This window comes from Mastacembelus armatus, chromosome 5, assembly GCF_900324485.2.
Source record: "Mastacembelus armatus chromosome 5, fMasArm1.2, whole genome shotgun sequence".
In the NCBI taxonomy this organism is placed as follows: domain Eukaryota; kingdom Metazoa; phylum Chordata; class Actinopteri; order Synbranchiformes; family Mastacembelidae; genus Mastacembelus; species Mastacembelus armatus.
In genome coordinates, this window is record NC_046637.1 from 27653966 (window position 1) to 27676266 (window position 22301).

General features: G+C 42.3%; 1 protein-coding gene across 1 annotated transcript in view; it reads right to left on the reverse strand.

Annotated features, from left to right (window-relative positions):
- The window catches only part of LOC113130968 (guanine nucleotide-binding protein G(i) subunit alpha-2-like), a 41220-nt gene that overhangs the window by 9690 nt on the left and 9229 nt on the right, over positions 1-22301 (reverse strand). The window contains exon 2 of the mRNA XM_026307982.2: positions 2191-2233. Coding sequence (XP_026163767.1) covers positions 2191-2233 — 43 coding nt within the window. The remainder of the gene's footprint in view (positions 1-2190; positions 2234-22301) is intronic.

Consider the following 22301-nt stretch of genomic DNA (forward strand, 5'->3'; position numbering starts at 1 on the left):
ATAAAGAGCAAATGAATGTGAGATCGCCCAGACAAAAATAAAAAAAAAAACCCCCATTTGACTGCACAAACACTGTACACACCATGTGTGAAAAGCAAATGGTTTGTTATGTCCCAAGACCCGGATGGTGCTGTCACTGTCACTGTCAGGGCCCAATCATCAGCTTCCTCTCTACAGGAAGTTTTGTTAATGAAGATCAGTGTTAAAGAAACTAAACTCTGAAACTGAAGCTGTGACAAAATAATGATCGAAGTAAATGTGAGAAGAAGAATCGAACTTTCAGAATGACTGTTTGGAAAAACCAAGACTTTTTTTAAAATAATGATAAATAGCCAACCTGTGAGATGACTCCCACATTAACCAGTTAACCTTTGGGGGTTCCCTGCTGGTCACAGGGGCTAAGCTGGACTAGGACGGTGCCAGACACAGCCTGAATCCTACAGAGGAAGTGGATCTCCATCTGCTCCAGTCTTGAGTTTTGAGGCCTGGCACCATTTTTCCATTTCTCTGTACTAAACTGTCTCAGAAAGCTGCAGCCTGAAGCTCATCAACACAAAATTAACTCTAACGAACTTATCAAAAACTAAATCTGCTGTGAGGTTGAGGTATTAAACACACACACACACACACACACACGTTTGTGCTTTGTGTCAATATACCACTTGAACGTTTTATGGTGCTGGGTGTCGTACGGTTTCAAGACTCGCTGAATTAAGTAAATCTTAGATTGAACTGAATTAATACCTACATACTGGGAACCATTGAATAAGACGGTCATTGCCTGTGTGGGTAGTTGGCCACATATAATCCATTTTGTTTGTCAAAGCAAACAGCTTTTCACTTGACGAGCGAAAGTGTTTGTCTACACTGAAATAACATTTTTTACTGCTGGAGCTTAATGGTATTTATATTCATTCACGCATGGAGATGCACATTTAGCCGTAGCGTCTCAGCCCGTGCTCAGAGGACAAGTAAGGAGGGTCTCAGAGACACTGACAGGAGCGAAATTACACAGCCAGGAAACCAGCAGTTTGTTTCATGCTTCAATACACAGTAATCAAAGCCTGTTGTCCGATTACGGACGGAAACGTGTGTCTCCTTTTACATTTCCCCTTTCGTTTGAGACTCTTGAAGAATTACAAACCGGAACATTATTGGAATTAATAATTGGTAACATCCACCCGACCGGGTTCTAAGTAGCTCACTTAATCTTCAAGTTAGCGTCTATTGAACAAACACCATAGGAGGATCAGTTATACTCCCACAGCTGGAAGCAAGAACCATCAGCGAAACAGAGACTCAGGGAAGCAGTTCAGACACACAGCGTTTCAGAGCTCTTCGATATTATATTCCTGTACTGCAAACAGAAAATAAACTAAATATCGATTCAGCACATGCACGTCCAGTTTCTTATTCAGAACCCAACCGTGTTGTGCGGTTTAAATTTGATACTTTCAGAACAGCTTCATTGTTTTTCCTTTTATCCACAGTAAAAACTCCAGATAACCCAGTGACGGTTTGATAACCAAGAAAAGCTCATGCTGCTGTTTCAGTGCAGATGAGCACCATCAATACGTTTTATGAAATATTATGTTACACACATGAGCAATTTCAGCTACTTGCTAAGTTAAGACATAAAATTGAGTTTGCTAACTAATGTATAGTTTTCTTTCATCATTAATGGAGCACTGACATCCAAAATTATCATCAGTACACTCAGAGTGTCCAAACTACGTGACTCCAGAACCCGGGTCACTCATATTGTTCTGTGCCATAGACTCTCATTATGGTCAGAAAGTCATCAGTGAGCCGCATGTTCTGTCCTTTCAGATACAGCTCAGAACAGCCATCAGGCCAAAAGGTGAGAGGGTGACTCACTGCTGTTTTTAAATAGTGTTCAGACAACAATGGACGTCTGTGTGTGTGTGTGTGTGTGTGTGTGTGCGTGTGCGTGTGTGTGTGTGTGTGTGTGTGTGTCTTCCCATTAAGAAACAGTGGAAGACATACCTGCATCACTTGAGCATGAATAATAAAAATAATTTGAAGGACTTTATAGATGAAATCTAAAGAGTGACCCTTGTAATTATGCGGTCAAAATGTGCATTAATTTGGAAGCTACAGACAAACTTTATTAATCCCTGGAGGGAAATTCATGATTGAGGAAAAGCAAAACAATGAGCATTCACTCACTTCATCTGCTTCACAATGGTGCTCTTCCCCGACTCGCCAGCACCTGCAGACAGAACAAAAAACAGGCAGAGGTTAAAAATAAGCCCGTTAGCTGAGAAATGTAAACAGGCAGCCAGTGTGGTCAGGCAGCCAGGCAGTCAGTGCGGCCAGCTCATCACCTTGCAGCCCTGGCTTCAGCTCTGCAGCAGAACTAATCTCTCATTTTCAGCCTGGACCAGTCCAGAGGTATTCCGTCTCTTACACTGAGCTTTGACTCGTTCAGTCCTATCTGATGTTTGATGTAGAATAAAAACGTAAAAGGGCCTTAATCTCACAGTGGAAACATCTCAAACTGTGAAGGAACAAATATCCTACCCCCCCCCCCCCCCTTCTCTCAAGACAAGACACTTTATTATGGGGAACGTTTTAATGGAAACGTCTTACGCTGACAGGATATGGGCTTTTCTTATCCACTGCTGTGTTTATTTAAACAGCCTGAGGCACCCAGAAAGAGCTCATCTGCCACAAGGAGTCTAACACCACACACACACACACACACACGCACGCACGCACACACACACACACACACACACACACACACACACACACACACACACACACACACACACACACACACACACACACACAGGGGTGCCTGTCAGTGCACTCGCCGAGGGTAAAGTCTTTCTGGGTTGATCCTCAAAATACACGACTACACAGCGAGTAGCACACACGTGCACAAAGAACCTCTGGGTAGGAAAGAGCCAAGACCGTTTCCACAGACAGCTGTCAGCTCCTCCATGGCATGGAAATGAAGTTTTAATAAACATCTAACAGATTTTGACAACCCAAAGGTGTCAGCACGTCAACGCCAAATACATGGACAACAGAACCAAAACCAAACGGACGATTAGTGTCCAGGGTCAGACGTCGCCTGTACAACATTAAGACTCATGGAGACATCTGTCTTTTTACCTCCTGGGTCCAATGTCCCCTTTGTCTCTACCAAACAAAGTGAAGATCACACTGCGTGCTCATCCATCTGCTGGACAGTCTGTGGCCAATGCTGCTAAGCAGGAGGAAAAATTAAAACAGAAATGCTTCCTCTGGCTCACTGCATACAGTCTTACCTTGGATGTGAATTGAAACTGTTAATGGATTTTCCCAGAAAAAGGGAAATAACTACAGGCTGATTCAATTGAAACGGGCAGATCCAGTAATTTGGTCGGTATGCAGTGAATAAATCAACATGTGCCATTAAAGTCAAAGAACCCTGCAATAGTCACAATGTCCAAAAGTCCAGCAAAACAATCATTTCCTGAACAGCCACACACTGATTCTGTCTATGAAACTACTACTGGAGCCTCGGGCTGTTCAGCCACAGACAAACTGTATATTTTCTAGATCAGAAAGGTTGGGAATCTGCCCAGGGACACAGGGACAGGTTAGCAGGTCTTCTCTCAGCACACACCCTGCACTGACTCTCCTGGCAGCAGTAAATATGCCCTTTGGAGTTTGTCCAGTGAACCTGTTGCTAACAGTTAGAATGAGCAGCGAAGGATGGTGCATACCTTGGTGCCACTGCTGCTTTGATTAACAAATATGTAGCAGCTGTTTTTACTGCACAATACAAATGCACTTATCATGCAGCTTGTGCTTGTGAAATACGGCTAAAGTTCAACTGACCTTCCTGCAAATCATGTTTCTCTAAGCATACGACAGTAACTTTAACATAAAGGTGGAGAAACAACATGGATTTTATTTACACCTGCAAAAACAATGACCAGCACACTGCTGCTCATAATAATAATAATAATAATTATTAGTAGTAATACTTATTATAATAAACAAGTAATCCTTATTATTTCTACTTGAGAAACCACAATGTAAACACACATATGCAAAAGCAGAACAAACTCAACCCTTGGCTTTAATATTTCATACTTGCCAGCTGGCAATAAAAGGCTGCCAACAACTGCACATGCACATGTAAGACACATGTACTTCAATGTTAGGCAGCATTCCTATCAAAACCTGACCTGAATACAAGTCACACACACATTTAGTTGGACAGCTGGGAAGGCTGAGGGATCATAGAGGATTCTTTTGTTTCAGCCACTGATGTGATATGAGCAGCAGTCACTCACGACTGGCGTAATATGCTGCTTGTTTCTGAGGGGAACTCCAGGTCCGCTGACAGTCGGACTCATGCTTTGTGTGATATGAGGCGCGTTAGCATGAGCTGGACAGAGCTTCTCTCTATACTAACATATAGGTGACTGTGATGACTTGAAACACCACAGTCATGATTACAAGACACGACAAAAAACACAAAGCTCACATTTGAGATAAACCTAAAATAAACTGACATGAACATTTATATAAATAAGAACAAACTGTACTGACTGAAGTGGCACTAATTTAATGTAAGCATTTAACTGGACAAAGACACTAAGGCGTTGGACTGTCACTGCAGGCCAGGAAAAAAGTTGAATGTGAAACAGAATAAATACTGTTCACTGCTTAGCAACTGAGAAACATGTTCAGCAGTGGTGGTTGTGTCTGACTCATGGTAGAAAATGAACAGAAAGGGGGTGTGGGAATGACAAAAAGGCCAATTCTGTTACCTTCTGTTGTTTGTCACATTTACCACTTTAATAAAACACAGAAAAATGTCTCTTAAAAAATAATAAAAGACCTTGGTCCTAAGGTGACCTCTAAGGTGTTTTACACTAGGAAACAGGAGCAGGGACTTTGTTGATTCCCCAACAAACTCAGAAAATGGTCTAATGACCACTGGATTAAAACGTGACTGGCACAGGCAGAACCCACATGGAGTCAGGAAGCCCACAACGGTCCAGACACAGCAAAGGGGCCTGACCGATCGACACGTAGACTTTATTCAAAGGTAGTGGGTGTCATTAACAGTGACACAGTCTGGTCACATGACAGTCACGCTGAGAGCAAACGCTGAGCCTGTCAGCTTTTATCAAAAAACTGTGTGTTGTTGTCCCAAGGTACCTGGTGGTTTCAATAATTAAATTGTCAGAGAGCTGAAAAAGGAAATTACTCCTGTTTGCACTGACAACATGGGACCTGCTTCATTATAACTGAAAAAAAAAACCTATACCTGTAATTTGATAACTACTCTGGTACGGAGACGAATAAGTAGCTGCTTAGGGCCCCTGGATATGAAAAACAATTTTTATTATTACACCAGGGGAATAACACTGTGCTCAACAGATGGTTTTAGGGCCCAGGTACAATTACCCAGCGTAGTTGTTGAGCTACACAACCTAGTACGACAGTAAACTGATGATCTTTAGATGTGATAAGCGCCAAACTGCACCGAGGCCTTCGGCTTAAAGAAACTGGGCCATCAATTTTAATGAACATTCATTTTCCTTTCTAAATGTGACGCCGGCGTCAGGCTAACAAGGAACTTCACTATTCTTTTGCAGAAATGGGATCTGATCGTCGACTCCCACTTTTGACCAGCGACGATACCCAACAAGAGGAAGGAGCGTGTTAGGCCGCTCTTCTGAATTCCTGGCATGCTCGCACTGTCTCCAGAGTTTCGTTATTCAGTGAAGCATGATGAAACTGACAAGTCCAGACATAAAAAGAGCCAAGAATGAAGGGTACTTCCCCCTTTTTGTGTGTCAAGACTGAAAATGACTGACTTTAAACAATCAATGTATTCCTTATTTTCTGTTCCTGCATAACGCATCTGCAGCCTGCATCCACAGTCCCGTCCAGTTTAAAATGGCCACCGGTTTCAAAGGTCCACCTCCAGGTGGGATTAAGGCTTTAACTCTGTGTGTGAATACATGTGCATGTGTTTGGAACAAGTGTTGGGCCATCCTAGCAGGACACAAAGGCACCAGTGTGGGTCCCCGCTGGCTGAGAACACAGGCTCGCTGTTGATGTTGAGACCTAGACCACTTCCAGTCAGTGATACAGGACACACAAGTTACTCACACTGATCTGCCTCCTTTCAGTCAGCGTGACAACTGCCTCTGCAAGCTGCAAATCACTTTACAGTCACTGACAGAGAAAATGCTTTGAAGGAACATGGCTGAAGAATATTAACACATATTAACCGACTTAGTTCACACAACAAGCACCGAAACACCTGACAGTGAACAGACATGGCTGAAATGAGAGCAAGTCCTGGTGAGTCCAAATTCATTTTCAGGGAACTACCTTGACTAGTAAGAGTGAAATCCACCTGTGTGACTCTTTGGTTTTGTTATAACGCTCAGGCATGTCCCCCAAACTGTCCTCCCAGTCTAGTGATCACTTGCTTGTGATGCAGTTTTTCTCATTTAGACTTTTTCTCTTCCTACCCAGAGGTCAGAGGTCAGTAATGACTTGACCTAATGAGAGTTACAATAGAGCCAAACAGGCTCCAATCTCATATATTACAGTCAATCCACTGAACATCACAAGTTTGACAAAGGCAGTTTTCCTTGCAGGGATATTGTTGTGCATTGCAATATCTGCCTACTCTCAGCACTCATGATGTTCATGGTGTCCACGTTGTGTGGCGGTGGGTTGTTTAACACTAGTCCCCTCAGCATTTTCATGCAGTCCCCTTTTAAATATGCGTCTACAAGCTGCTCAAAACGTCCAAAATAGACTGGCTTTGTATAATTACTGAGGAGCTGTGTTGTAATTGTGGTAGCCATTTGTATCGAACCCTCAGGCATGCATATACTTAACTGAAAAATTCATTATGTATTGGCTGCACTGTGTGAAAAATGAATGACTTTAATGAGACAGTGATTTGACTGATTTCATACACAGCCGCTGAGTAAGTCACTAACCAAGAGAGAGTTGAATAAAACAGCGGAAAGGACCAATGTTTCCTGTTAAGTCAGACGTGTCTTTCCACTGAATTCACCGAAATTCATCCTTCCTGTTCCCACAACAGAACAGATCCGTTAAATAAATAAATATCCGACTCTTCGGTGTCAGGCTGACCCACGAATACTAAGCCCTGCCTCCAAGGCTCCACAGAGACAAACAGTGGACCTAATGAAGATTCAAATGTGATTTTTGCTGCTTCCCTGTTGTTCTGTGAATACTGACTGCAGCACAGACCAGGCTCGGCTCACTGTTAGACATCGTTTCTCACTCACTCGAGCCTTCTCACGATTTCTTTTTCTCACACTCATCAGCCTGAGACACTCCGAGCTTCAAACACATAACACACTGTGGTACGAAGTCTCACAGTTTCCCTGCTAATATACAGTGAACTAATCATACAGGGAGAAACTAATGAGGCAGCCTGTGTTATATGATACAGGAAGCAATGGGAAACAAACGCAGGGAGGAAAGGGACTGGGGGGGGGGGTAAACTCCTAATTGCTGCAGGACCCAATGAGACAAGACAGCATCACTACGCTGAAGCTGAAACCTTTTGACACCCAGATAGTCTTAATTACTTCCTCCCCATGGTCTCCCTCTCTCTTTATATTATAAACTAAATAATGAACTAATGAAATAATCGAATAACTTCCGTTTCCATCATTTCTCAAAGTCTTCCTCCCACTGTCCTCGGCCGCCTACACACCAACCGCGAATGCCCCGATGCCGCCTGTTCTCCTCGACTACATGTTGAAAAATGTGCCAATCCAGACTCGAGACCAGAGGCCCTCGGAGAGACACATGTGCCACTTCCTATCCTCAGACGCAGTCAAGGAGGAAATGGAAGCAGCTTGCATCAACACGCGCAAACTTGTGAACGCAAAAACCGTACGTGCACGCGCACACACAGACATATCTGTGTGTTTGAAAGACAGGGGAGGAGAGAATCAGTCTCCTCCAACAGATGGCTACCACGCCTCGGGCAAAGAGCAAGTCTGGACAGCACACTGACGACTGCTGCCAAGGCAGAGAGGAATGAGAGGCGAGAAATCCAAATCTTCATCTATGTATATATCGACTGAGGCAACTGATGGAGAGAGGGAGGAAAATAACATTTTATGCACTTCACATAAGGCACTTGATGACAATTCTGTGTAACAATGCAACACGATGATATTTCTGGTTATTTGTTTACTTATATTTATATGTTGGTGACAACAAAGCACATCGAGAGCCAACATACTGGGCCAGTGAAGCTGTTTCTGATTCTGAACCTTCCTTAAGCAATTAGCAGCCACACCAACAGTCAATAATTCATTAATCATTAAAAACTGTTACAATAAACAAATGCAAGTTTTTAATTAGCTGGTTAGATGTAGAGCACCTCTCATATTGTTTTTGCTTAGGTTAGACAGAAATGAATAGTGTCTTTCTTGAAGGTAACGGTGCTGAACAGACATCCATCAATAGAAGAATCCAACTCAAAGGCCAAGACAGAAAACCCCAATAAAAGAGACGGTAACAGCGACTGGTTGTACGACAGAAGGACAGATCCCTGCTAACACTCTTGGCTCGTCTATCGCTCTGCAGCTTCTGTATTATCTTTTCTCACCTTGACAGATGATCAAACTGCTGATCAGGGGCCACATTACATCAAAAACCTGTCAAAAACCTGATAAAGAAAATCCAATTTTCTTTCTTCAGTTGCTCAGCTATAAGAGCGAAAATCCTAACTTGTGTGTTCCTGACCAAGATAAGACTCTTCGGTGTGTTAGTGTCAGGTGTCAGTAAAAACAATTAAGAAAAGTCGAGTCACTCAATTTCCAAATTCCCCTGGCAATGGTTTCTCCTTTTCTACATAGTATTTATAACACTACTAATAATAACACTAACAATAATAATGAATTAATTAAATAACTGGATAGAAGGAAACAGGGATGGAGTGATTTCTCTAAACCACATGGTTCCTGGCCTACAGGAAAGTGAGGCTGCTAAAACAGCAGAAATTGCAGGAATAGGAGAGTTTGAAAGTGATGGAAGTGATGGGAGTGATGGAAGTGATGGGAGTGATGGGAGTGATGGGGGGGGGGGGGGCAGACAGGAGAGAGGATCCACTGAGACGAGTGAAAGGTGAAGAGGAGGAGAACAAGGGAGACTGGCCATAGAGAAACAGAGTGAGGGTGCCACATGAAGTGTCCTGATGATTGAAACAACCTTGACATCCTCTGAGGAGGACAGGAGTGTGTGTTGTTTAAAGCTATAACAGGGAGAATCCAATTGATCAGGTATCAATCTATTTATTATGGGTGACTCAAAGTTCTGCTTCGTTGGTGATGAGGAAAAAGAGGTGAGAACTGTCCTGCTCTCGTTTTTTATGACTTTAATTCAAGTGTCTCTCCTGCCTCATTTCATCAGGTCTGAACACTAGTAGTAAAACCATTTGACGGGGCGGTGAGCAGCAGCACCTATCAGGCCCGCCACAGCACCAGAAGCGGTAATCTCAGCCAACCAGATGGAATTAATTCATAATTGATGTTGATTTACGTACCATTTGCAAGGATGAAGGAACAGGGAGCAGAAGGGTGATAGAAGTCTGCAGCCCTCCGAGCTTTTAGTAATGGGCTTCCTCAGCTACCACGCTAATACAAAACTCATATGTCCTCCAACTACTGGCACACTCTCCTATGGTGACTAACATATGGCTTTCAGTGCTAAAATGATAATATAACATCTTAATCAATGTAATTACCAGCTGCACTATGGGACAAACCTTGTTATTTTTGTTATCTGATAATAGACGTAACTTATTTGTACGTGTGCCTCTCTTTGTCCCAGCACGCTCGCTCCCCTTTGACACCTATTTCCATATAATTTAATCAGAGCTTGCATTTATGTGGTGAGTTCAGCATTAGGATTGTATTACATGACCTTTGACACCGCTGCTGGCTAGAAACAAAGACCCCCAGCTAACACCAAGAGCACTGAAAGATGAGCTCTCCGTATACACCAACACACCACAACAATGTCCACACAGTCATTATCTGAGCTTCAGTTTCACTTTAAGCAAAGTAAAACAAAGCTGGGAGCTTATCATCTCTCACTTCTCCATGTTAACGCTGAACCACTGTAAGAAATATGCACATATACGTTACAGCCAAGTGGGAAACAACATCCTACTTCATACTGAAGGATCAGTAACTTCATGCTACATGGGTGTTGTGACTGGCACTAACCTTTCTATTTGGACACATATTCACATGTTAAGAGGCACAGAGACAAAATGTTTTAAGGGTTCATTGAATTATTGATTGATGCATCAAAAAATAAGCAGTGAGTGGTGGAAGATGCTTGTTCCTACACAGACTTGGATGGAAACATCCTCAAAAACCATGACATGAATATTTATATAGGACATTACCATATTCCAAGTGAAGACCTAGAGATACATCTTGAATAAAGCAGCGATTCCCAGAAATGAAGCTGAGGTGAATATGAATCTGTATTCCTGCTATGACGACTGATTCAAACATATTTCCATGTTTTCAGCATATAAGAGTCACAAATCCCAGACTTTTTTATTTACTATAGCTTTGTATAATAAAACCGAGCCCACCGAAAGCTAAAAGCTTGGGACTACAGAAGATAAGAGCTTTGTTGATAAAGCTTCATGAAAAGGCAAAAACAAAAATTGTTATTTTAGTCTAAAAAAAGGTAACGGCCTATTAGTTTAGATGTAAATACAGTAAATAATAGTCTTAAATGTTTGGCTATATGAAAGGCAAAGATACAGAATGATAGACAGCAGTTTAAACTTGCAGACAGTCAGACTGCAGAGCAGGTCACAGTGTGATGCACTACTCTGATGTGAGCAGGGGGAGAAGAAGAGCAGTTCATCTGACATTTCAGCGGCGACATTGAACCTTTTCAAAATAATCTGAAACTCTAGATGCAAGTGATTTACATATGTTATCAGAACTCCTGGGCTGATGCGGCTCAGTCTGGACATGATGACAGTCCACAAAGTCCGCTGGGCCTCCTAGTCTGGCCTGGGATAATTACTCCAAACCGAAAGGCCATCGATCAAAGAGTAGACGAGGCGACCAAGGCTGCCTGTGACGACTGGCCTTCTCACAGTCCCGGCAATCAGAGGCTGCCCTAACCTTGAAGCCTGCAGACATGAAAGGCGCGACCAGATCACTGCACCTGACATGGCCAGAGCAAACGTCATCACTCAACATTTTTTGCAGGTCGCAGCAGTTCAGGAATATTGGTCTCTTTGGAAATATATATTTATAATATAATATAATATTATATATATATATATATATATATATATATATATTATGATGCATTATATATATTATAAGCCGAGTCCTTTGACATTTCAGAGAAAAATCTGTTAGAGGTGGGTAGAAGGACTTTAAGATCTGATTTCCAAAGAGACCAATGTTCCTGAACTGCTGCGAGCTGCAAAAAGCTGTATGAGGCTGAATGAGGTTGAAGATGATGTCAGTTCATTTATCAGGCACATTATCACTGTGAATCTCTCCCTGTTTCACAGCTGGAAAGACTAAAGGAAGCACAAAACAAAACCCTCAGCATATCCAGATTCAGAAAATGTGTTTTGCCCCTCAGGCCTGAACTGATATTAGTTGGTGGAAGTATAATTATCTTCATGAAGTGATGAATGGAGTGTGACTTCAACAAGTACGAAGAGAGTGTAAAAGATTAAATATGAGTCGAAAGAGGATGCATTTAACCACAGGAAACAGACAGGAAGTTTATTTCTTCTCCGAGTCACTATAGCAACCTCAATTTGAAATTTGAAAAAATAAGGTACAGGAAGTGAAGAGAGGAGGCCTTGAAATTGGAGTTTTCTGTTCACACATTTCCTTGAGAACATACAAGCTGAAACTTGCTCTGCTAACGCTTTTTCTCACTCAATGAAAGAATTCAAGTTGACTTGTCGCATCATGACGGGAGGTGCAGTTGCTCAATTACTGGTCTGACGTTTTCACACACACCAGTGAATTTAAACTGTGCAATCCAGATCAGAGTCCCCTTTATTTGGAATAACAGTGAAAGCTCTGTTACAGAGTACTGATAATAGCTAAGCTTTTGACTGGGAGGCTCAGTAGGCGAGACATTACTGAACCAACACACGATAACACGCACTTGCAAAGTATTGAACAAACTCTGATCATTTTGTCGAGAAGATGTTGTTTCTCTGGTGTGGATGGAAGAAAGGGGGCAAACCACCATGAACTTAAAGAGCAAGCAGCTGCTTCTTGTCCCCAACAGAAGCAAAGTGTCTGAATCAAACCAAATGTTAAATGAAAGAACACATGCAGCACATTATGCTATGTCTAAAAAGTGTCTGCCAGAGATGACACCCATTGCTAATCTATCATCAGTTCAAGGTGCCGCATTCACAAACAAACTCCTGCACTGAACGAAAGCACATCTCTACTAAAAGTCCTCCCGTACTGTCGAATCAGATGACACCATCATGCGTGTATGACGTGTTTAAGGTTATGGTAGCGCCTTAAGCTGCGCGTGTGTCAGACCTGCAGGTGAGGACATTACAGTGTTGACATCACATCAGCCTCCCAGTCCACTACACATGGTGGATGTTCCACCTGCAGCAATTTGTACCAAAAAAAGAAGGTTGATTTCTCACTACAACCCATCTGTGGCTCAACAACAACAACAACAACAACAACCTTGACTTGCCCTCACGAGTCAGTGCCTCAACAGCCGTCAGCTGACCCACTACCAAGACGGGAGACTGTTGGTGACACCATCTCTGTTCTGCTCCCAACCAGGTTCACTTTAGGTACTCTGCTCCTGCGATCCTTCAAACAGTTCACGTCTCCGTTTGACACTTGACATGCCCTTATTATTCCATCACACTTTCTCTTCCTAACTGTAAAAAAAAATGCTGTTAAGCCTTTAAGTAAAAGTGCACTGCTTGGATTTTAAGGTTTGGCTCTGTTTCAGTGCAAAGTCACCACAGTAAATGGCTCCTCCAACTCTAGATGAGAAATCTGAACGAGAAAGACACTAGAGCTGTTGTCACGCCTTCCTTTCCTCATCCAGCCTGCACAGCCTCCCATCCACTTTACACTTTCTTACAGTAACTGACCTTTTCAAGCAATTACCGCCATGCTCCTGTTTCCTGTCATTCACTACACTGCCATAATAAAGGGCGTACTACAGGATGCGTGAGTTCAGTCTCTCATCTGTAGTTTAGTGTGTGTAGTCTACATGAGTGACATGCATACGAAATGTGAACCGTCCTTCTGTAGCACATGCAATTTATTTATTATGTCCGTGATTCTGCACAGAAATATCCAAAATACAAACCTGTACTTTTTGGTTTTTTTACTTTATTAAAAGTTACACTGTGAAGTTTTCTTGGAATCAAACAAGTCAGATTCAATGTCTACCAGAGGTCTGAGGTCTACCAGCTAGTGTCTAGCTGACGAATAACCTTTAATGATTTTTACCTGCTCAGGGATTTTTCTCATATGGTTTATGATCTTTAGCTGCAAATGATCTATGCAGGAAAAATCCATATTTTGGTGTATCCGAGTCTTAAAGGTGCAACATGTAACCCTAAATATTACGCACAGAGCCTGTAAGACTAACTTAGACTTCAGAGGAAACTTGCTGAAAAATAAACATCTATCCCTTATTCCACTTGTTTTGCCAATTGTTAAAGATACTGTCCACCTTGATGACTCCACATTTTTTGTTGTTTGCTGTTTGAGTGCCCCCCAGCCAGAAAGTTAACATTCACACGTGTAAAGGCAACAGCAATGAAGCGACAGATGCTTATGTGCCCATAAATGTAGTGATGCAGAAATCTAAATTCATCTTTACATGTCGCCCGTTAGTTCGGTGCCTACAAGCAGAAATGGGCTATTTTTGGTGCAGGGTTTCCGGCTAGATAGAGCTGAGTATTGATGCCTTAGCTTTAACAGCTATTGATGGTAAAGACTGCACCTGTTGAGTTTATTCAATTGGCATCTGAATATCTCAGAGACGGAATAAATAAATAACAGAAGGTTGTGTGTTTCTAATTCGTCCCTAATGAGATGAATGGAAATGTGGGTGAACTCCAGTGAACGTGCTCAGGGTGAAACTAATGGAAAAAACTAAAAGTCATAATCGTAAATCAAACACAATAAGTCTCATCCACGCCTCATTATAACAGACAGGAGCAATGGCCAAAACTGGAACCCAGGTCGGAAATAATTTTTAAAGCACACATGCAGGCACGCATAGGCACCCTTATTGCTGTCGGCGACATCCTCCCAGGCTGGTCATGGTGCCAACACAGACCTGTTTGCTTTCAAAACACACTCTGCTTCAATGATAATTGCCATAGTAACCCGAGAGCTGAAACCCCACACTATCTGAGCCTTTCCACATGTTAAATTACAGCTCAATGAAGCCGACGTGCAGAAGACTGTAGTCAAATATTGAATCAAAGATGACCAGACAAAGCAGATTAATTCATTTACACTGTAACACTGAGAGTCAGGCCTCAAGAGCTGGTCAGCAGGAATATTTTCTTGACAGCACAGCCTGGCAGGCGTGGTCTCGGTCTGGACTTCTTTTAAACGTCGTCGTTAATCAACATTTTCTCTACCATTATTTGTACAGAACAGAGTCACGAAGCATCAGGACCAGTGGAGAAGTCAAAGTTACCCCACAGTGATAAGTTACATTCAAGTGCCGCTCTTTCACTTCCCTTCCCAGATCTATTACAACCTTTCCATCACAAGCCCTCTCCAGGTCATGGCTGTCTTCCAAAGGCAGATGGTGATGCTTCGTCTATATTCGATTCATCATTGTTGCTAGAACCTTTACAGAACATGCATTAACAAGTTCACCGTAAAAAACAGGGGGCAAAAACTCTGGTTAAGGGAAAGCAGCAGTCCATGGAAAAGGAAGAAGAAGAAGAAACTTTATTAATTTAAGGGGAAATTCAATGTTACAGCAGTTATTCTCATTTAAAGGTATTAAATTTAATATTATTTAAATTATATTAATTAATAGTAATTAATAAAGTAATTAACTTTTATGTAGAAAAGTAAAGTAATTATTTATTTTTGAGGGTTTGTGTGTGTGTGTGTGTGTGTGTGTGCGTTATTGTTTATATTGTGGAGACAAGCAGTCCTTCCAATAAACCAATATGCGAAACTCCCTTTTTTTTGGACACAGGAAGTCAGAGCACCCATGTTTTCATATTCTCATCATTTAAGTACTTTGAAGAAACAGTGATAACTTCTATCCTCTGTGAATTATAGGAACATTTTGGGTTTATCCACAGTGCCCAACAATGTTCCAGACTTTTCCAGTTAGTTACACTCAGGTGTGAAATTTCTCCAAAAGCTTTTTAAATTTCATCGTGTCTGTTTTTAGTCCCCATCACTCAAATCAGCTTTTGCGTTTGTGCACCCTCTCCTTGTTTCTTGTTGATGCTTTGATTTTGTCACAGCAGATTATTATTCTAATGCAAGTACAGCAGAATTTACTGTCACATTAAAATAAACCTGTAAACATATAAGAATTAAAATAGCAATCTTAGAATGTATTTCTACTGCAGCGAGCACAGATGTAGGAAGTAACTTAAGAGTCAAAACGGAAGAAACATATGGAGTCTTGAGCCACTCTGACTCAGAAGCAACCCTGGTTTCAAGTGTCATAAATGCCAACAAACCACCTGATAAAAGTGTGGGGTTCAGGTTTACTGTTTAGCATCTGCTGTAAAGCATATGACATATCAATTCATTTTGTTTGTATTAAATCAGTTTTGAGGCGTGTCACGTGCTTTACATGTTTATTCTAACAAAGAAGCACAAAGATAAACTGCACCCTCAAAAAGCCGAGTTTGACTGAACTCGTTTTCACCTCAGTTTCACGTCATATCAACACTTGGGCTGTTGAGCAACAGGGTTCTGCTGATTATAGAGTAGAAGGAGGATGAAAATGTGTTTATCACAGGCTATATTTTCTCTATTTCTGACAGAGTTTTGATTCTTTGATTCGACACATATGCAATGTGTGGTTGCAAGTTACCAGTTTTCACCACAAAGATTTGTTTCTTTCTTCCCCTCTGCTGGAAACGAACAGCAGCCATTACCGAAGAAGAAAGTGACGTTATACCCGTGAGTTCATCTTCCACCTCCCACTACTGCCCTCGATTCTGTAACCATTTGTAGCTGTTATATTTTGGTTGACACAGTGGTTTGAATGGGTTTACAACTGATTTTTACTCTGCTGGCTCTCCTGTGCCACATTTTCTACCACTTAAGACAAAAAAAAAAAAAGTCTCTGCACAAGTCTTTCCCAGAATGCACTGCGAAGAGCGATCCAGTCATAGAAATACGTGAGCGCAGTTCCAGTTTGTGAGAAGGAGTGGGTTGTCTGTCATCTTCTTTATGCAACACAACGATGTGATGATACGCAGCAGAAATACAGGCATCACATGGTGAATAAGAACTGCTAATTGCTTGGAAGTGCATCACTTTTCCAAAAAGCAAAATGACACATAGCTTTGTATGAAAGAACTTCAGTCTGTAGCAAAGTCAGTTGTCTGTGGGTGTGTTATCACTTGATGAGCGGTCACTTAACTTTAGCTGTGTGTTTCTATCTAGAGCAGTGGAGGGAGGATTATCACTAAATTAGTAAACGTCTAATAAGTAAGCCACACACTGGCTGCACAACAGTCCCATCTGCACTAGTGTGTGTGTGTGTGAAAGTGTGTATATGTGTGAATAAAAACGTTAAGGTAGCAGTGACGCCCACATCTAATCCACAGTTCATACTTTATGTCAGCACGAACTGACTCGAGCTGAACAGCTGGGTCATCTCTCTCTCTCAGCTCTTTTCATGTAAAAGGTCACGGTTTGATCCTCAGAGAAATACTGGTAGTAATCTTCCTTACTACTGCAATACTGACACTATTAGCCCTCTTCGTTTGCAATATAACCCTCAGGAACCTTTTGTGGTAAAAGCCGCCTGAACACAGGTGTTTCCGGGTGCAGAGACCAAGAACTTCTCTTCATAAAGAAACTGTGAGTTTCGCTGTGGACTGGCAAAGTGAGACAAATCCGACAGTAGCAGTCTAATCAGAAAAAAGTATAAAACCAGAGGGAAGGGACTGAGAGACCAGTGGATTGTTTATTTTGGATTTTGGCTACGGCAGCTCAGAGCATTAAGTCATAGTGCCTCTGTGGTCTGACCCTGCTCACTTCCTGCCTCACAGGAAACGCGCTGCTCAGCCCCAGCCCTGCCCTTCCTGTTCCCTCTGTGCTGTATAGTAACATAGTTCGTCTTCTTCTATTCTAACATCATCAACTCACCCCAGTAACTATTTTGTCCAAGTGACAACCACATTGCGTTGCATCAATTTAATGACTGTGTGTGCAACAATAGCAAAAACGTGTGTAAGTCTAACACTCATGAACTCTACAGTTACACAAGCAGTGAAACTCTACAGCTCCTTACACGCTCTGATCTGAAGATCCAAACTACCTCGTGTCTGCTCCTGATGGACTGAGCTCGGAAAACCATCAGGACTACACATGTGCCTGAGCTGGGCTGTGGCTGTGGCTGAGAAGTGACAATGTTAACTAAAACAGTTCTCCTGTAAAGACAGGAAAAGCTGTATTTAAGCTCCCCTAGAGAAAGCAGGGAGGCCCTCCCCCACGCTGCTGCAGCCCAGAATCCTCCATTGTCTTGATGCCTCATTTCCCCACAGTCTTTAATCAAACTAGAATGGAAGAGACAGACCATTTTCCACCACAGGCTTAGGCTTACCACTGAAATTGCTCAAGATCTATTTACAGATTGTGTGACAATGTATGAATCTATCAAAACGGAGCCAAATGGAAGCAACACATGCACTTGCAAATTTGAGGGCTGAACTTAAACCTCCACTTATCTCTTGAATGCGATCTCTTAATTCCTTGCATGCCAATGCACTAGAAGCTGCAGGTCTAAATGAGTGCAGTGTTTCATGAAGGCAAAAAAAAAAAAAAAAGAAAGCAGAAAAACAGGAAATCAACCTGATGCAACTGGCAGCCTTTGTGGGCAGGTTTGAGTCGATGCATGGCCTTGTGCCTCTGGCTCAGTGTGCTTTTAAGGGCAGACTCTGAGAAGAGAGATCGATAAGCAGATACACAGAAAGGCTCTGAATCACTGCCTATACACAGCATGTTTGCCTTATAACAAACAAACTATGAACAGTACTTTAAAAGGATTTACTGAAACATGCTGCCTTACCAAGCTCAGATCAATATAAAACAAATCACCACCAACATCACAGGAGAACTTAGCCTATAGTAATAAAGGTCTGGCTCTGCAGGCCACTACAGTTAAAGTGGCATGCAGCTGTAATAGCTCGGAGAGAGAGGCTTCCATTGAAGCAGGGTTCATCCTGTTTTTCAAACTAATCTCAATGCAGCTGCCTGCTCTCCTCTTCGACTTCACTGGCAGAGCTCAGCCACCGACCGACAGCGAAACATGCAGCACACGAAATTCAACACACCAACACGTTATCACATCTGCTCTCTCCTTGAGCGCCATCCTTCATTCTGTCCGTCATTCCCGTCATTCAGCTAGGAGCCACCTGAATCTGTGACCTAACTTCTCTTTTTCTTTTTGCAGTTTCCATCACTCCCTGCAACCCGTTTGTCCATTCTGCCACATCTTAAATAAAGAGGTCGTCCGTCAGCACACGACTGAGTGAAGCTGAGCACTACGCAGCAGACCGCCATCACTCGTGCAAAAGCACACAACTGACTGGAAGCTCTTCAGACCGACAAGGGAAAAAAAAAAAACATGAATGGAGATATTTGCATAAAGGACTTGTCTAGTACATTTTTCTATTTTTGACCAGTGGCCTTCATTCGTGATTCTACAAATGTACAGCTGTCTAATTCAAAAACCACAAAAAAAAAAAAAAAAAAACAAGATCCCACAAGGGAATAAAAAGTTTTTTCCCCTCAGCAACGAGTCTGAATTTAAACTAAACGTTTCTGAGTCATAGCTTCTTCCATGGCTCCGGTTAAAACTCTCCGATGGAGCTCCAGCCATGCCAGCTCATTCTTGGTTTAACAGAAACAGTTAACAGTGACCCCAGCCCCACCCTCTCTCTGTTCTCCTACTCAATATTCCCTGGCTAAAAAGAGCCTCAGTGTGGGAGCGCCCCAAACTGAGGCCCCACAGAAAACCACATAATTACAAATCACAATAAAGCCCTCAGTGCTGTGTCCCTGCCAGAGGCTCAGCTGCACCCTTCTCTGCTCCAACTTGAGGCCTTGGCTTACAGCTACACGACCCCCCCTCCCTTCACCTCTTTCTTTTAGTGTGCTCACCCATGCCCCCTTTCCCTCCCTCACCCCTCTCGCTGCCTCTTGTCCCTGCTGTAAATCTTCCCTTTTCTCCCCATTTGCCATAACTCACTTCAGACAATCTTCACTCTGGCTGTCACTTCTCCTTAGGAAGGAGGGAAAAGGCCTAAGGAAAATATCTCAGCTTCAGTTTATCCTCCTCAAATAGCATTGGCACCTTAGATGTACATTTAAGCTGGGGATTATTAGTGTAGCCTGCAGCATCATGATGCACCAAGTGGAGGAACAGACACAACACTGGTGGACACTTTTCATTGATTTTACCCTCCGGAATAGTCTTTGAGCAAGACATTGAATTTCTACTAGCTCTGGAAGAAAAGAAGAAAATCCAGTTTGAGTAGAGGAGCAATTACACATCATACTGACACAACTGTCCAAACTGACCCGTGAAAGTTTAGGACGTCACTGCAAAATGGCACCGTTTACATAATTTGCAGGGAACTGCACTGTTAAGCAGTTTAATTATGCATGAGGTCCAATTCTGCTCTTTACTGGACAGAACATCTGCAGTAATTACCTTCTAATGGCTATAACTGAACCTCAGTTACACAAACACAAGCTCTCACAACAATACCAGTAAGTGAACTATTGCTGTGTATCTGTTACCAGTCACACCAACAGTGGACAGGTTTACTTTCTGAACAAGCATAGAATAAAACACAAAACATCACGATTGGTGCCAGAGCAATAAAGCCCCAGTACAGTCACCTCCAGAGCTTCAGCTTCAGCTGCGAACAAACAAAACTAAGCCAATCATTAAACCAAATACAGGGTCAAATCTCTCCACTGAGGCGGAAGGTAATTATTCCTACAGGGCACCAGTGGTGGTCAGATATTAACATCATCACCTTACAAGAGAGTCACTTATTGAACACCGTCACTGCACCTTATCATTACCTGACTAAAGCTACGGGTCTCACCCCAAAGGTCCAAAGGTCGGAAATGAAAGAAGAGGGTTATAAAAAGGTTGGTTGTGTAAAAAAGTTGGACTGTGCGTTATGATCCACTTGACATTATGGTTTATTTTAGGACACTAAGAGAACCGTGGTTTCATCAAACATGTTCTCTGTTGCTTGTTTTCCTTTCGCTGCAACATCAGGCACTAAGCAAATGGTGGCAAACACTAATGTCTCCTCTGCAGTTGGTATTTTCCTTTTGTCAGAGTGTAATTACAATTATTACACTGACACAAGCGCCCCCTGAACCACAGTGACCTCCCCTGTCTGTGGGTAAGAATTAGTAATGTGGATGAGCCCATCCGCTCTACTTATTAGTTTCACTAACCTTCGACAACTACACCAGGAATGGAAATCACACAGTGGCAGCAATTTGAATTACTGAAGTGGAAAGTGTAAAAGGTGACATGCAAAAGTGAGGACTAGTGAGTTTGTTGTTTATAAAGGCTTTACAGCCCACAGCAAATAATCAGACTTTTACACTGACGTTCTTAAAATCTAATAAAAACAGTTGCTGGTATATCACAGGGAGAAAACTGCTGTTTGACACAGTGTTTGACGCTGCTGATGAGGTCAGTCCTGGAAAACTAACCCTCTTTGGACAGAGCCAATAAACCGATTCCTCTGGGAAGTCCCCACAGTTATGAGGTCTTTATCTCGGAGTCGCAGTTCATGTTGGAGCACTAGTTTGCAGCTGAGCACAGCAAAAACACAAACACATGAGAAACATGGTAACACACACACACACACACACACACACACACACTCTCTCACACACAGAGAAAGCAAAGCAGCTCCCAGTGCGAGCGAAGACAACCTGCCTGGAGGACATAATCCCACAGTTTCTGAAAGGCAGGAGCTTAGTCAGCGTTTTCCCCACATTCCCTTGAACATGAAATCTGAGGTGATAACCTGACTCGCTGATAAAAGAACTTTCTTCTCTTGTCCTCTTGTCAGTTTCACTCCAGCCAATTAATAATCTGATGTTTCGTGTGTGTCTGTGTGTGTGTGTGTGTGTGTGTGTGTGTGTGTGTGTGTGTGTGTGTGTGTGTGTGTGTGTGTGTGTGTGTGTGTGCCTTTGTTTGAGTCTTGGGGGAAATAAGTAAATACTACATAATAAAAAAATAAGTTTTAAGACTGAATTCAACTTTAAAAACAAGTTGCTGTGTGTCAGGAATAACTTTTAAACATGTTCATTAGGAACCTGTCACTCATTTTGTGCACTATATTATTTGTTATTTAATTACACCTATGAGGACCACCTGCTTTTAATAGAGACACCAGCCAGCTGTTCTGTTTGTATAATGTCTCCTGTGGGGAGGAGACGCAGGATCATGTTTTAACATGCAAAACTAATAAACCGACTTTTCAACATACAGACACTCGGTGTGTCATAGCTACAGAGAGCAGATTGTAAAACCTACACTAAGTTGTTCTATTTTTTTATTGCTCGTGTTAGGGTTAGGGTCTGAAAAGGCCCTCCTGACTATTCACATTTCCTCATGGGAAAGTTTCTTAACTTACGTTTCGAACGTGAAAATTCTGTTTTTGGTTGTTTCAGGGCTTGGTACAAGGCCTCGCACATTTCTCTCCACTGTGTCCTGCTGCTTTAAGAGTTGGGTTCTTTTTTATACAGTGGAAAACAAACCAGCGCACCAAAGTGCACACATATTTTATGGCTCTGCCACATTCTTTCCAGAAATTTTGCTTAGCTTGAAGCAACAATGGTGACTGAGTATTTTATGTGAAAAGAACAGCCCCAAAGATTCACAGCTAACACTAAAACACGCTGTGCTAATGGCAAATCAACTTTGTCTTGATGAGCAGTTTGCCACTTGCATTGTGAAATCCCCACAAACACACAACTGAAATAACA